The sequence below is a fragment of the Paroedura picta genome, chromosome 5 (genome assembly GCF_049243985.1).
Source record: "Paroedura picta isolate Pp20150507F chromosome 5, Ppicta_v3.0, whole genome shotgun sequence".
Taxonomy (NCBI): domain Eukaryota; kingdom Metazoa; phylum Chordata; class Lepidosauria; order Squamata; family Gekkonidae; genus Paroedura; species Paroedura picta.
In genome coordinates, this window is record NC_135373.1 from 35,290,868 (window position 1) to 35,305,757 (window position 14,890).

General features: G+C 47.7%; 1 protein-coding gene across 1 annotated transcript in view; it reads left to right on the plus strand.

Moving 5' to 3' along the window:
* The window catches only part of MECR (mitochondrial trans-2-enoyl-CoA reductase), a 33,833-nt gene that overhangs the window by 15,640 nt on the left and 3,303 nt on the right, over positions 1 to 14,890 (plus strand). Inside the window, exons 3-9 of the mRNA XM_077337174.1 lie at positions 1,065 to 1,196; positions 4,498 to 4,641; positions 6,193 to 6,295; positions 8,451 to 8,553; positions 10,377 to 10,450; positions 12,031 to 12,091; positions 13,898 to 13,964. Coding sequence (XP_077193289.1) covers positions 1,065 to 1,196; positions 4,498 to 4,641; positions 6,193 to 6,295; positions 8,451 to 8,553; positions 10,377 to 10,450; positions 12,031 to 12,091; positions 13,898 to 13,964 — 684 coding nt within the window. The remainder of the gene's footprint in view (positions 1 to 1,064; positions 1,197 to 4,497; positions 4,642 to 6,192; positions 6,296 to 8,450; positions 8,554 to 10,376; positions 10,451 to 12,030; positions 12,092 to 13,897; positions 13,965 to 14,890) is intronic.

Sequence of the window (14,890 nt, forward strand, 5' to 3'; positions counted from 1 at the left end):
AGTTCAGGGTCTCAGGCAAAGAGACTTTTTTCTAACACCCACTCCATAAGACCCTTTGAAAGATGGCACCAGGAGCTTTTTGAAATCTGCCTTTAAGTCTCAACAAGACCCCCAGACTGCTAATAAACTAACTTTCTGCATGCAGCTGCCAAATTCCCTCAGTCAAACACTTCCCAAGCTGATCAATATGGCGGCTGAGATCAGAGACAAATACATAGGCAAGGATTCTTTCTTGGCCATCCCTGTTCCACTGTAATAGCCCCTTTACCTCTCTGGCAACCACACACTTTCTAAGAGTTGCTTCAGAGGTTTGTCCAAAAGTACTATGTACGTAGGGTGAAATCTGTGAGCAACAACATGATGCAGAAGCAGCAGAGTCCATCTCTGTGACTTTCACTCATGAAGTTCTCTTGCTATATAAGTCACTAGGGGCCAAGCCCATTGCATTCAGGAATACAACGGGCGCTAGATTGAGGGGGTGGAGTAGAAGACACTGGATGGCCTCCCCCCCCCCCGGGGACCTGGAAAGGCTACAGGCAGTCGTTAGGGAACTCACCAGCAGGAGCAGCTCTCACACAGCAGGGATCTGCAGCCTCCAAGCCTCAGAGGGAAATGGAAGGAGGAGGGGGTGGACAGGGGTGGGGGACGGAAGGCAATTGGCTGGCTGCTGAACAGGCAGGCAAGCCGGTTGGAGGAGGAGGCACTCAGGGGCGGGACAGCCACCCTGAATAGGTCTTAAGCGCTGAGTGGCACTTAAACCATGAGACACACTCCTCCTCCAAGCCCTTACCAGAAATACATTACGTGGAACATTATCCAGGGAAGCATCCCTGGAAAGCACTTAAAAACCAACGATTGCTGAAAGGTGTACTCAGAGTGGTTCCAGGACTACCTTTATTTCCCCTGTCTGCTGTTGAAATTTAACAGAGTGGCCCTGGCCCAGTGAAGTTTGCTCAACCTGACCTTCCTTGCACGTTAAAATGGGGTGGCGAGGGAAACCACGAATGCCACCCTGACAGCAGGATGAGAAGGAAAGGGATAAGTTTGTTTTGATCATGTTGCAGGGATGTACGCTGTTCTGCCAGACTTCCCTGCAGTTGGGGGGAATGAAGGAGTTGGACAAGTGGTGCAAATTGGTAGTAACGTGACCTCACTGAAGCCGGGTGACTTGGTGATCCCAGCGGATGCAGGACTTGGTGAGTTAAATTAATTTAATTTTAATCATTTAAAACAGTAGTCCCCAACCCCCGGTCCGGGGACCAGTACCGGTCTGTGGATCAGTCGGTACCGAGCAGCGGCGGGTCCTCATCCTCCCCACTGTGCCTCGGGGGCTGCCCTGCCACTCTGCCACCGGCTCACCTTTGGTGCTCTCCAGTGGCCACCATGGCTGGGGCTCCCCTTTGGTATGGCCCCACGCACCTGCTGCTGGCAGAGCCCCCCAGTGGGCAGCGGGAAGTCAGGGGCACCAGCAGAAAAGCAAGTAGAGCAGAGGCTCAGGCGGCGATGACATCCCTCAGCAAAAGACTACGCCCCCCCTCCCCCGGGCCGCAGTAAAATTGTCAACCGTTGACCAGTCCCCGGTGATCAAAAGGTTGGGGACCACTGATTTAAAAGACTTAAGGTGAAACAAACAAACAAAAAAAAGAATTGGAATATCTTCCCCACAGGTAAGTTGAGAAGAACAGAAATACTTCCTTCCCTCCCCCCTCCTTGAGGACAGTTTCAGAAAGGTAAACATGTTGGTCTACAGCAGAAGAGCTAAATTTGAGTCCAGTTAGCACCTTAGAGAGCATCAAGATTTGGAGCGGGTGATATAAACATTCATCCCCTCATCAGATACAAGTCAAGATGGCGATCCCTGAGTCCTTATATCCCAAAGAGAAGGAGTGTTGAAAAGAAGGGAGTCAGGATGCAAAAGTATAGTACCCATCATGTGCCACCTAACCATCCCTTGGGACCAAATATTAGAACATTTCCTGAGAGTCCACAATGCAAAATTAGCACAAAAATATTGCGAAGAGGAGGTGGGGCTGTTCAGTTGTTGCATCAAGCTGCAGCACGTACAAACTGCAGCTAGCAAATCAGCTTGCTCAACATCCCGGTTTGCTGCCAGGCAGCAAAGCCCAATTTTGTCGTGTCATCTGAATGTGGACAGCCCAGCTCAAGAGCAGGTTGATGACAGTGTTCACATTGATGTCTGCCTTGTGGCCTTTCAAGCCTGTGAGCCTGTGTGGTGTTCCTTTGTGCAGTGGCTGTAGGAAGCAGCGTGCCCTTCTTGCTCTGGTGGAAAATAGCTTTTTTAGGATATTTGGGGATGCTATTGCACATCTGGGAATCTTTCAAAATGAGCTCACAAGGGTGAATTCTTCATGCCAGAGAAATGAAATTGAAAAGAATATCAAGGATACCCGGGGCAGTGTGTGTGTGTGTGTGTGTGTGTGTGTGTTTTTTAATGTAGCTGCTGTCAGAAGTGAAGTGGCTGTGTTTGGTTCATTCCAGCTTCTTTCACATCACAAATTTGGTCGCAGCAATCTCAGTGCAGTCTTGGGCTGTTTTAACAGATGCAGGACATCAGTATTGCAAGATGGCATAGTCCTGCAGTCTGCTGCATTGGCCAGACGACATGTGGAGTAATGTGTGCAACTCTGGAGGCTTCACTTAATTCTTATCAATGATTCGGATGAGGGGGTGGAGGAACTAATTAAATTTGCAGTTGACACCCAATTGGGAGGAGTGGTGAACACCCCAGAAGACAGAGCGTTTAATGAGATCTGAACATGCTGGGAAAATGGGCAAATTAGAACAAGATTTAATTCAATAAGGATAAGTGCAGAGTTCTACATCTGGGTCGCAAAAATGAGAAGCAGGCACAATGGATGGGAGATACACTTCTATGTGTGAATCTGATCTTGGGAGACTTGTGGACTCTAAGCTACATATGAGCAGACAGTGCGATGTGGTAATAAAAAAAGGCTAATACAGTGTGGGGCTGTATCAACAGAGGCATCACATCAAAATTGCAAAATGTCATAGTCCTGCTGTGAAGCACACTGGTCAGGCCACACCTAGAGTCCTGTGTGCAGTTCTTGAGTTCTCATTTCAAAAAGGACGTGGACAAAATTGAGAGGGTGCAGAGGAGAGCGATGAGGTTGAGCCTTGGGACCAAGCCCTGTGAGGAAAGGCTGAGGGACTTGGGAAAGTTGAGCCTGGAGAAGAGGAGGTTGAGAGGGGACATGTTGGCTCTCTTTACATATTTGAAAGGTTGTTACTTAGAGGAGGGCAAGGAAAGGTTCCTGTTGGCAGCAGAGGACAGGACCCTCAGTAATGGGTTTAAACTATGTGTAGAATAATATTGGCTAGATATCGGGGGGGGGGGAGTTGAGCAAGTGGAATCAGCTACCTAAGAAGGTTGTGCAGACTTCAAGCAGCAGCTGGACAAGTGCTTTAAGCTGATCCTGCACTGATAAGGGGATTGGACTAGATGGCCTGTATGGCCCCTTCCAACTCTATGATTCTACGTGGTAGGATTTGGGGGCTTTATTACTTTACTATGCTCCAGGTGAAGATAGCAGTTGGTGGAAACCATTCAGCCAGTGTCTGGTAGACTTGCAGAATCAGAGCGTGCTGTGGGGCATGATGGCTTCTCACTGAAGGACTTAATGTCATGATGGTGTGGTACAGTGTTCAGAGTCATACTAGGTCCTGGGAGACCTGGTTACCAATCCCCACTGGGCCACGATTCTTTTAGGGGAAGGCACTTAGGGCCAGGCTCTTTCTCTCGCATGTTCACCTACCTGAGGGCCATGACTCAGTGGTAAAGCACCAGCTTGGTATTCAGAAGGACCTCTTGCATAGCCAGTTAAAGGACGAGGCAATAGGTGAGCTGAAAGACCTCTGACTGAAACCCTGGAGAGCTTTTGCCAATCTGAGTAAACTATATTGACCTTGATGGACCAACGACCTGATTCAGTTAAAGGCAGTTTTGCATGTGTTCATGTGTATATCACAGGACGGCACTGGACATTAAATGATATGGGCCCATGTACCTCTCTGAGCTTTTTAGAGGAGGGAACAGATACCAATCTAGTGGACCAGGGGTGGCCAAACTTTGGCTCCCCAGATGTCCATGGACAACAATTATATGCATACATGCTGGCTCATAGTAATTGTAGTCCATGGACATCTGGAGTGTCACAGTTTGGCCACCTCTGGACTAGAAAGAACTTCACATTTGCCCTCTTGTGTGGAATTATTTGGATTTGAGACCAAGATCCTGTTCAAAAACACCCTAAAGCTCTTGGACTTAAGCAAAGCATGAATCTTCGTTAAGCCATCTGCATCAAGAAACATCAAGCAAATTACTGCTGTTGGCAATCCTGATCTTTGACTTCTGGAGCCTTTAACATGTTTCTCTTTTTAAAAAAGCAACTTAGAGATCTGTCACTGGTTAGTTACAGCAGCTTCTTAATTGGACTTGTGCCTCATCCCGTCCTTCAGGAACTTGGCGAACAGAGGCTGTCTTCGAGGAGGATAAACTATTGAAAATACCCCCTGACATCCCACTGATGAGCGCGGCCACCTTGAGCGTCAACCCCTGCACCGCTTTTCGGATGCTGTCTGACTTTGTAACCTTGAAGCCAGGTAAGGGATTCGCAGGTTGTCCTGAGGCGGTCATATAAATTCCGACTCTTCTTTTTTCTTTTGTTAAAGCAAATCCTTGGCCAAGTATTGTTTTCTCTAGCTTTGGGGACAAGAACTAATGGTTGATTTGTTACTTGGGTACTCATGTAGCTTTAGCAGAAGCCCTGGGTGACCAAAAGAACTGATGGATTGGGTTTAAGGCGCAAGAGGGGGAATTGCTCATAGCAACATAACTCTGGTCAACAGAGCTGCCGTATTGCCGAGGGGCCCTTGGGGCAGAGCCAGATGCTGAGAAGGAACAGTGGTGTGTCAGCTTCTGGAATGACTGGTGCTCCCTTTGCGAGATTCTTTAGACATGCAACACTCAGTCTGTTCTTATTTGCCCGACTTATGCCTCTCCTTTGCCTTCATCAGATGCGCAGTATAAAGCTGGGGCATCCTCTTGCTTTACAGGGACAGAAACGCTGCAGAAATTTTCAGAGAGGAAAAGGGAGGAATTGGGAGTACAGATGACTAGGAGGACACTGGCTTGGTCTCCTCGTTGAATCTTGGGTGCAAGAGCTGGCAGAAAAGCACTCTTGATGGCTGCTTCTTGGCTGTGAATTTCACTCACGTACACATACACACTAAATCTGGCACCTAAGCATCTTCCAGATGTGGAACAGGTTTTCATCACCTTCCCCAAGTGGTTTTGGGTGGCCAGGAATGGAGAAGGAATAGAGGTGACCAAACTGTGGTTCTCCAGATGTCCGTGGACTACAATTACCATGAGCCCCTGCCAGCATGCTGGCAGGGGCTCATGGTAATTGTAGTCCATTGACATCTGGAGAACCACAATTTGGCCATCCCTGGAACAGAGAGAAATGAAGTAAATGTTGTTCTTACTGGCAGCCTGAATGGCCTAACTTTGCCTGAACTGGTCAGATTTTGGTAGCCAAGATAAGTCCCTCCTGGTTAGTGCATGGATGGGAGCCCACGAAGGAAGTCCAGGCTTGCTATGCAGAGGCAGGTACCGTGGCAAACCACCTCTGTTCATTTCTTGCCTTGGAAAACTTACAGGATTGTCGGAAGTTGGCTGTGATTTGACGGCACTTTTCACAGACACACATCCACGTTCCACGCCCGTTGTGTTTAGGAGGAGACGGGCTGTAAACAAAATGCCTCTTGTCCTGCCAGTCACGAACATTCCCCTTGTTCATTGCGTGCTCTCCTTCTCCACCCACCCCACCCCATGGTCCCCTGAGTTTTCTTTTTCATTTGTTACCATCCAGTGAACATTTTAACCTCATACCCCGCACTGACAGTCACCTCTGCCGGCAGAACAAACAAGAGCCGAGATGTTTTCCCCCTTGCTAGAAATAATCTCGATGCAGTGACCAGATGACTGAACCACTTCCTCACTCCTAGAACAGGGCCCTCCAAATAAGGAATAAAGGACACCGATGAACTGGTGTTGAAGGGCTATGCGGCCACTCCTTCCTTCTTCTGCATCTGTTTTGAGAACGAAAGATGACCAAGTTTAACACTAGGGCCATGTCGGTTTGTCTGCAGGAGATTCCATCATTCAAAATGCAGCCAACAGTGGAGCAGGACAGGCGGTCCTCCAGATTGCCGCAGCCAAGGGTATCAAAACCATCAATGTGGTCCGGGACAGGTGAGTGTATTGCAGAACTTCTCCGTAGCTAGAGAACTTGGAACCTCCTTGTGTTTTTTCCCTGTCCAGCTCCCTTAATTCATTGCTTCTCTGTTGTTTCAGCAAGTGATATCTTTCAAGGTCTGTCCTGGATAGCCCAGGCTAGCTGGATCTTGGAAGCTAAGCAGGGTCAGCCCTGGGATGGGAGACCACCAAGGAAGTTGAAGGTCACTAAGCAGATGAAAGGCAATGGCCAAACTCCTCTGTTCTTCCCTTGCCTTGCAAACCCTGTGGAGTCACCAGGAGTGCTGACACTTGATGCCCCCCCCCGTATTTCAAACCCACCACATACCACTTACATTCCTTTCTGTTTAAGGTAACTCGGAGGCCAGGGAAAGCCTGGGGCTCTTAATGTGAAGAACAGTCTCTCTCTTTTTGGAGCCAGCTTGGTGTAGGGGTTAAGAGTGGCAACTTCTGGAGAGCCAGGTTTGATTCCCGACTCCTCCAAATGCCACCAGCTAGATGACGTTGGGGTAATCACAGTCCAGCTAGAGCTGTTCTCACAGAGCAGCTCTCTCAGAGCTCTAACAATCCCCCTCCTGTCTCACAGGGTGTCTGTTGTAGGGAGACGAAGGGAAGGTGATATTATGCCACTTTGAGAGTCCTTTGGGCAGTGAAAAATGAGGTATAAAAACAACTCTTCTTCTGTTCCTCGTCTCTGTAATTTTCCCAGTACATCTCCTATTTTCAATTTCCTGCTTTACTCCTTATCTCTGTTTTAGAATATAAGCCTGTGAGAAGGACACGCAAGTCACTTGTTCTTTGTACAATTCTGCAATAATGTTTTTAATATCACCCCTGCTGTTAATAACAATAAGGATGGCAGGAGTGCAAAATAGATCTGGCTCTTCTATCCCAACATGAGGGTGGGGGTCTCTTTCTGGAGCCATAATTTTCGGTAATTTTACAACCACGTCCCAGTCTTTGGGTCATCATGTCGGCCCAAGGTGAACATGGAAATGTCCGTTAAAAGGAATATTTCTGGGTAATAGAAGTTGTAGCTCTGTGGCGAATGCTTTCCAAGCAGAAGGCCTTGAGTTCTATCCTCAATACCTCTAGTTAAAGGATCTTGAGGAGCAGATACTGAGAGAGGCCTTGGCGTAGTGGTTAAGAGTGGTGGCTTCTAATCTGGACAGCCAGGTTTGGTTCCCAGTCCTCCACATGTAGCCGGATGGGGGTCCTTGGGCCAGTCCCAGAGCTGTTCCCACAGAGCAGTTCTGTCAGTGCTCTCCCCCCCCCCCCCCATTATGTGAAGCAAGGAGAGGACGGGAAGGCGATTGTAAGCCACTTTTAGACTCCTTCATCCAGTGAAAAGCGGGATAAAAAAACCCAACACTTCTTCTTCCTGTGGCCAAGACCTTGGAGAATTGTTCCTAGTTAGAACAGACAATATTGAGTTAAATCAACCTTTTTCAACCTTTTCACCATGAAGAAACCCCCAAAATAATTTTTCAGGCTTCAAGGAGTCCTTGAAGTGACGTCTGCTGGCCATGCCTCTCTCCCATGGTGTCCCCTCAAGTGACATGTCACCGGAAATGACATCATAACCTGTGTTAACAGGCAGGCTGAAGGAGGAGTGAGGGGGAGAGAAACAAGAGGCAGTTTAAGGCTGGAGTAGTCATGCAGGCTCCTCCCCCTCCCAGGCACAGAAACCATGAGAGAACTCACTCATGCCTGGTGAGGGACAAAGTGGCCAGGTCCCTATCTTGTGGCTGAGTCCATTAAGGCAGGAGGGGAAAGGTTACAGCAGACCCCTTCAGAGCTTCCATGGACACCCAGAGATCCATGGACCCCTGGTTGGGAATCCCTGAGTCAATGGACCAATGGCCCAGTTCAGTAGACAGCAGCTTCATATGTTGATCATAGCAGAGTTCTGGGAAGATCTTGTTGAGTGTTTATAATTCCAATTTCTTGTACCAGGAGTTCAGGGGAACAGAAGAATGGCTTTCTTCTCTCAGTGCATGCAGGGGTCCAGGGGTCTGCTCATGAGAGCAAGAATTCTCACAGCAGTGAAGCCTTACAGGCCGACAACATCCTTCCCTTCTGTGCAGCTTGGCCTGGTCAACGACAAGTGTTAACTTCATCTGGATCCCTTTTATTTGTTCTTCCCGGCCAGACCCAACCTCCAGGAGCTTGTAGACAGGTTGCAATCCCTCGGGGCGGATCACGTCATCACTGAAGAGGCGCTGAGAAAGCCGGAAACGAAAGATTTGTTTGAGGTATTAAGCATGAATCAAGTTTCTTTGGGAATCGAGGGGAAACGGGATTGTCCTGACGAATCAAGCCGTCTCATGCCCAGCCTCTGAGGGCAGGCCCATTCACACAAGCTAAATAATGCGCTTTCATTCCTCTGACAATTCACTTTTGCCATTGTTTGCAAGTGGATTTTTCTGTCCAACACAGTGAAATCCAGTGGCGAAGAATCATCAGTAGACTGCTCCTCTCTGAATATGACTAATTTCCTGTCCAGAGACTGCCTGATTTTGTATTTATGCATATCACTTGGAGACTTGACAGTGGCCAACCTTGACTAATCTTCTGTGCCAAGCGAAATCTTTCAGGATCTTGGGTGTAAATCTCCTTTAGAGCCTGCAGGGATCTCAGAAGAAGCGGGTGAGGAAATGGCTGGGATGTGCTCTCCATATACTTCAGAATGTCAAATTTTGAGTTTCATATTGAGGGCTGCTGTGTCCCTTGTGCAGTGTGTGTCAGTTTCTCAAAAACATCTGGCTGGCTCATGTAGAAAATGGAATGCTGGACTAGATCATAGTTCGCCTCGGGCACCGAAAATCTTGGGTTGGCCCTGGATGTGTCAGAATATTGGGCAGGATGTTTTTTTAATGGGGCAGTAACCTGAGGCTGCATGCATGGCTGCTGGCTGCCAGCCCTGTCTCACTCGGCACACTCCTCCCCCAGGGCACAAGGCCCTTCTCTCCCCCCTCCCTCCCCCAAAGGGTGCATGAGCCCCACTGCCAATTCCTGCCTGGAACCGTGAGCCAGGCCTGGGCATGGGGACTCAGGTGATGACCATGGAGTTCAGATGCAGGTAGTGGCCACTGCTGCTCCAGTTGCCATTGCTTCCTCCCATGAAACAGGCGGCGGCGGCAACTCTTTGCAGCACTTGGAGATAGTAGCAGCAGAGCCTGACAGTGGTAGCCATGGGAGGCGCCCACTACTCTCTGCACTCCTTGGCACCCACCTTGCACCCGTGTGCATGCACAGCGGTACCATCCCCACACCCTACCTGCCCAGCCCTGCCACCAACTCCTACAGCTTGTTCACTGCTGCCACATCCATGAGGCTAGTGGGCAGATGCTGAGTAGGCAGGGCAAGTTTCAGGAGGGGCACCGCCCCTGCCAGCCCACCCCCCCCCCCATGGCAAGGAGCCTAGGATGTGTCGCCTTCCACCTTCCCTAGTCAATTTGGACTTTTTCGTTACCATTTTGTAAAGGTTGGGAACCACTGAATTAGGAGACCTGGAACCATCCTGTAAAAGCAACCATGTGGCTGGGAATTTGCCCTCCTGATGCAAATTAACAACAGTGCTGTCTCAAGCCACTGCTTATCTGCTAGGGAAAAGCAGGCACGTTCCTGTAGGTTGCCTATAGGCCAGGGGTAGTCAACCTGTGGTCCTCCAGATGTTCATGAACTACAATTCCCATGAGCTCCTGCCAGCAAACGCTGGCAGGGGCTCATGGGAATTGTAGTCCATGGACATCTGGAGGACCACAGGTTGACTACCCCTGGCCTATAGGCTTCCTGCCACTTACGTCAAATCGCAGCTCTCTGGCGTTTGTGTGGCAGGGGGAGAGATCGAGAATGTGGTAGGGTTGGGAAAATTTTTTAAAAACCTTCCCCCAGCAAAGCCCCAACCCAAATATTCATCAACTGGTGGGAATTGTTAATCAGAGGCCTCTTGGATCAATAAATATTCCAGCACCACCTTGTTAATTCTTTCCCTGTGAGCAAAACCCCTTGAGAGCAGGAGTGTGAGGTTAACCTGTTTCTCTGTAAGCAACTTTTCCCCCCCCTTGTTATCCAGAAAATCCCTAAGCCACTCTTAGCCCTGGATGCCGTGGGAGGGAAAAACGCCACCGAGATGCTACGCTGTCTGCGGTAAGTGAAACCGCTGGCCTGTGACTTGCTAGAGGCCTTTTTCCCCCAGGGGTTACGGACTCACCTGAGCTGCACTGGGTTGCTAGGGAAGGCAGTGGGGAACGGAAGCTTGAATGGATGAGTATGTTGTTTGCCAGACCCTTTTGATCAGGAAGGGGGAAGAAAAGTTGTGGGGGACCCAAAAGTCTTACAGCAACTGTTCTTTAGAATCATAGAATAATAGAGTTGGAAGGGACCTCCTGGGTCATCTAGTCCAACCCCCTGCACTATGCAGGACACTCACAACCCTATCGCTCATCCACTGTAACCTGCCACCCCCTTGAGCCTTCACAGAATCAGCCTGTCCGTCAGACCATCATGGGCAGACGATCCAGCTCACAATTCCAACACTTTGCAAGAGCGTGGAGCTTTATTGCAAAAGCTCAACTTGGGTAGCACTGGAAGTTGAAGAGGGATGACCAGTCAGAAAAATGCCCCCTTTGCAAAAGGGAGACTGAAATTCCTGTGGAAACTGTCAGAATCATAGAGTTGGAAGGGGCCACTCGGGCCATCTAGTCCAACCTTCGCACACATATGTCTTACTAGCATGTGGGAGAGGAAAACGTGAGGTTTGTGGCTCCAGGGCAGTGCAGCGCCCAAGCTGCAAAGCAGCCACAAGACTCCTCTTTGCCCACTTTTGCTTTTCAGGTGTTGTTGCAACATAAGTATGTGCTGTGCAAGAAGAGGAGTCCGTGCCTCAAGGAGATTATAATAGTAAATATAAACTGATGCTTGGGAGAGAAGGTTGTTGACTAGGTTGTCTTCCTTAATGGCTGAGACTCAACAGGAGAACCTTTGGGACAGGGGTAGTCAAACTGCGGCCCTCCAGATGTCCATGGACTACAATTCCCAGGAGCCCCTGCCAGCGTTTGCTGGCAGGGGCTCCTGGGAATTGTAGTCCATGGACATCTGGAGGGCCGCAGTTTGACTACTCCTGCTTTAGGGTCTACCACAATTTACAGGCACATTTCATTTTTTACAGTAAAAATGTGTCATATTTGGAGGTTTTAGTCCCTGACTGTTGCGGTTCCTTCTGAAAAAGAAAGACCGCTTAAAGGATAACATTTAGACCGCAAGTACATGAATTGGGGAGGGGGGGGTGTTTGTCAGTGAGTGTGCTTTTTTGTTCCCCCTTGCCTCACTTTTGCAGACTACACTTGGTGTTTAATCTTTACATTGTGAATCCTTTGGGAGCAGAAATGACATTTCAGTATTTGGTCCCTGGGTGTGGTCTGAATGGGCATTTGCAGAAGCTGAGCCAGTCTGGATCTGACTCGTGCTTGGGGTGAGGGACTTTCAGGGAACCTCATGCAGACAGCTTTGGTTCCATGGTGGAGGAAGCTGGTGGTCATACTTGCACAGCAGAGTTAGGTGTTTACCCACTGAGCAAAGATGGCATAGAGATGGAGGCGGTGGGCCAGTAACTGAGGAGGCTGGCCAGAAGAGTAGGCCAAAGCCCTGCTTAGAGTGAATAGCCTTGCTGTCTGGAATTGGTTGTCAGTCTCTTTTTGCTCCTTAACTTCATTTGACTGCTCCTGCAGGCATAAAGGGACCATGGTAACCTATGGTGGGATGTCGAAGCAGCCTGTGGCAATCCCCGTGGTGAGTAGTTGTGAGATTTCTGGCTCCCTTGCTTTTCTTCCAAAATGAATTTGCCCTCTCACATAGCCATTTGTGTGTTGCTTGCTGTGTTGGTTGTATTGGTTAGCATATCAGTGTAGGACAGCGGTCCGCAAGCTTTCGGTCGCTGTGGACCGCTGCGGTGGAGTGGGGGCCCACGCACGCGCGGCAGCCCCAGCGCAAACGCGCCTGCGCGGACTGCCGCGCATGTGCGTTTGCACCTAGCAGGGGCGGAAACGCGCGTGCGCGGCAGTCCGCGCAGGCGCGTTTGCGCCGCCGCCATGCCGGTGGCCACGGCTCCCCCTCCCGGCCCCTCCTGGCCTCCAGTAAATCGGCCGCTTTGGCGGCCGATTTGCTCACGGCCTGGCGAGCTTCTCGCTTCAGGGGGGAGGGAAGAAGGAGCCGCGGCCCGGCGCCAAGGCTGTCACTGCTTGAAGCGTTAACCAGGAGCCAGGTATGCACCAAGGAATTATGGCTCACATATAAAGAATTACAATAAAATCAGAATCCAGTATCACCTTTAAGACCAACAAAGATGTATTCAGGGTGTGAGCTTTTGAGTATCCCTGTCATGTAAGAAGAGCATAGTCTGATGAAGAGTGCTTGCACTCGAAAGCTCACGCCCTGAATAAATCGTTGTTGGTCTTAAAGGTGCTACTGGACTCTGATTTTATTGTGCTACTTCAGACCAACATGACTACCCATTTGTATCTATATAAAGAATTATTGATAGAACAGATAGAAGATGGAAAGACTGAATTTAAACTAAAATCGTTAGAACAATTACGGGCGGAAGGTAAATTAAAAGACTGGTGGCTTTTTGCTTAACTACAAAAGAGATTCATTGGAGATAATAAAGAATTTGGATCCGAAAGTAAACTTGCACTACTGTTAACTCAACTAATGAAAAATAACGAACATTTGATAAGTAGCGTGTATGAAGAATGCTTGAGTTTGGATAGTGAGACTGAAATTATTAAGGATTTTATGTTAACTAGGGCAAGAATATAGGACATGAGATGATGATTGGCAATTTGTTTGGAAAAAAGGTTCTAAATTCTTGAATAGTTATTATAGAAAAGAAAATATTTACAAAATGCATTATAGGCGGATGACTAGGATGGTAAACAATAAATGCTGGAAATGGTAGAATTGTCAGAAAGAAAAACAATTTTGTAGGTATATTAATGAGGAAATTTCTAAAATTTTGGGCAAAAAGCTTAAATTTAAACCAGTAGCCTATTTATTAGGCATTTGAGAGAATTCCTTAAGAAATTATGTAGGAAAAAAATTGGACTCTTTTCAGTTGCAGCAAAAATTATATGGGCAAAAAAAATGGAAGTCAGAAGAAACACCTGCAATCTTTGCATGGCAATGCAAAGTTATGGAGTTGGCCCGTTTTGCAAAACTAACAATTAATGTAGGTTATATCTCAGACTTTGACACAGAATGGAAGCTATGGAAAATTTATATCAAACAAAAATTTAAAACAAAGATATGATTTTAAATATTTGATGAGGTTCGCTCTATGTTTCTTAGAATATTTGTTATATTAGATATTATGATACAGGAAAAGTTTATATACTGGGGGGAAAGGGTAAGAATTTTTTTCCCTTGTAAGTCATTTTTAAGCCACATGTTACTTACTTTTCTTTTATCGCTTTTTTCTCTCCTTTTATGTATTTTATACCCTTTCATTTGCTATTCTGCAATCTGTATATAATTTTGTTCTGTGTAAATAAAAATACTTTAAAAAATGAGCTGTAATCCTTGCGCTTGATTCCACAGAGTGCGTTGATTTTTAAGGACGTAAGGCTTCGTGGGTTTTGGATGACACAGTGGAAGAAAGACAATAGTAAGTTGTTGTGTGCCTTAGTGGTGCTGCTAAGGGCAGCCCAAAAGAGGATGTCAAAGGGCTACTGTAAAAACAAGCAAAAGAGGTCACCAGATTCTAGGGCACCTGGGTGTTTGCTCTGTTCTGCCACCAGCAGATTAATGAAAGCATTTCCTGGTAAGATGAGTAGCACTCCTTTCATGTCCCCCTGTACAGCCTTCATCATGCTTTTGCAGGGACAGCTGACCCCACTTGTGCAGTCTATTGACCAACCACCTCCCTTCCCCTAGTACCCTTTGAGTAATGTGTTCAAATGGGGCTTATCATGGCATTTCAAATAATAAAAAGTGCATTTTAAAGAAAATACCCACACACAATACTCTACACAGCAATGGACAGAGCAAGGGTTCCACAGTAAAAGTGCATACACATATTCCTCTCTTCCTTCTATAGGCATTCCCTGACTGTAGTTATTTTAGGGGGGACTCTTTATTCTCAATCTATTACCTTGAGTCTTGTTACAGCTGCTTGCCCCTTTTTACAGCTGCTTGCCCCCCAGATGTGAGAGCTGCTTCCTCCAAGTTATCCCCTGATTACATCATCCAAAATTGACTCCATCCTTGTCATGTCCAGGGAATTTAACTCCTCTTTCTACTCACTGCCTTTTGGGCCAAGCCTTCTCTTCTTGTCCTTTCCAAGAAGAGATACTATTAGTTGACATCCTCCAGTCTCTGTTACTTCCTAGGGCCTAGTCTGCACACAATAGATAATGCACTTTCAATGCACTTTAGAAGTAGAGTTTCCTGTTCTGCACAGGAAAATCCAGTTGCCAAAGCACATTGAAAGTACATTATCCTATGTGTGCAGAATGGGCCCTGGTCTCACATCCTTACCACAGCTGTGGATCTGGAGGTTAGCTTCAGCCCTTCCCTGTTGTTTCGCTCTTT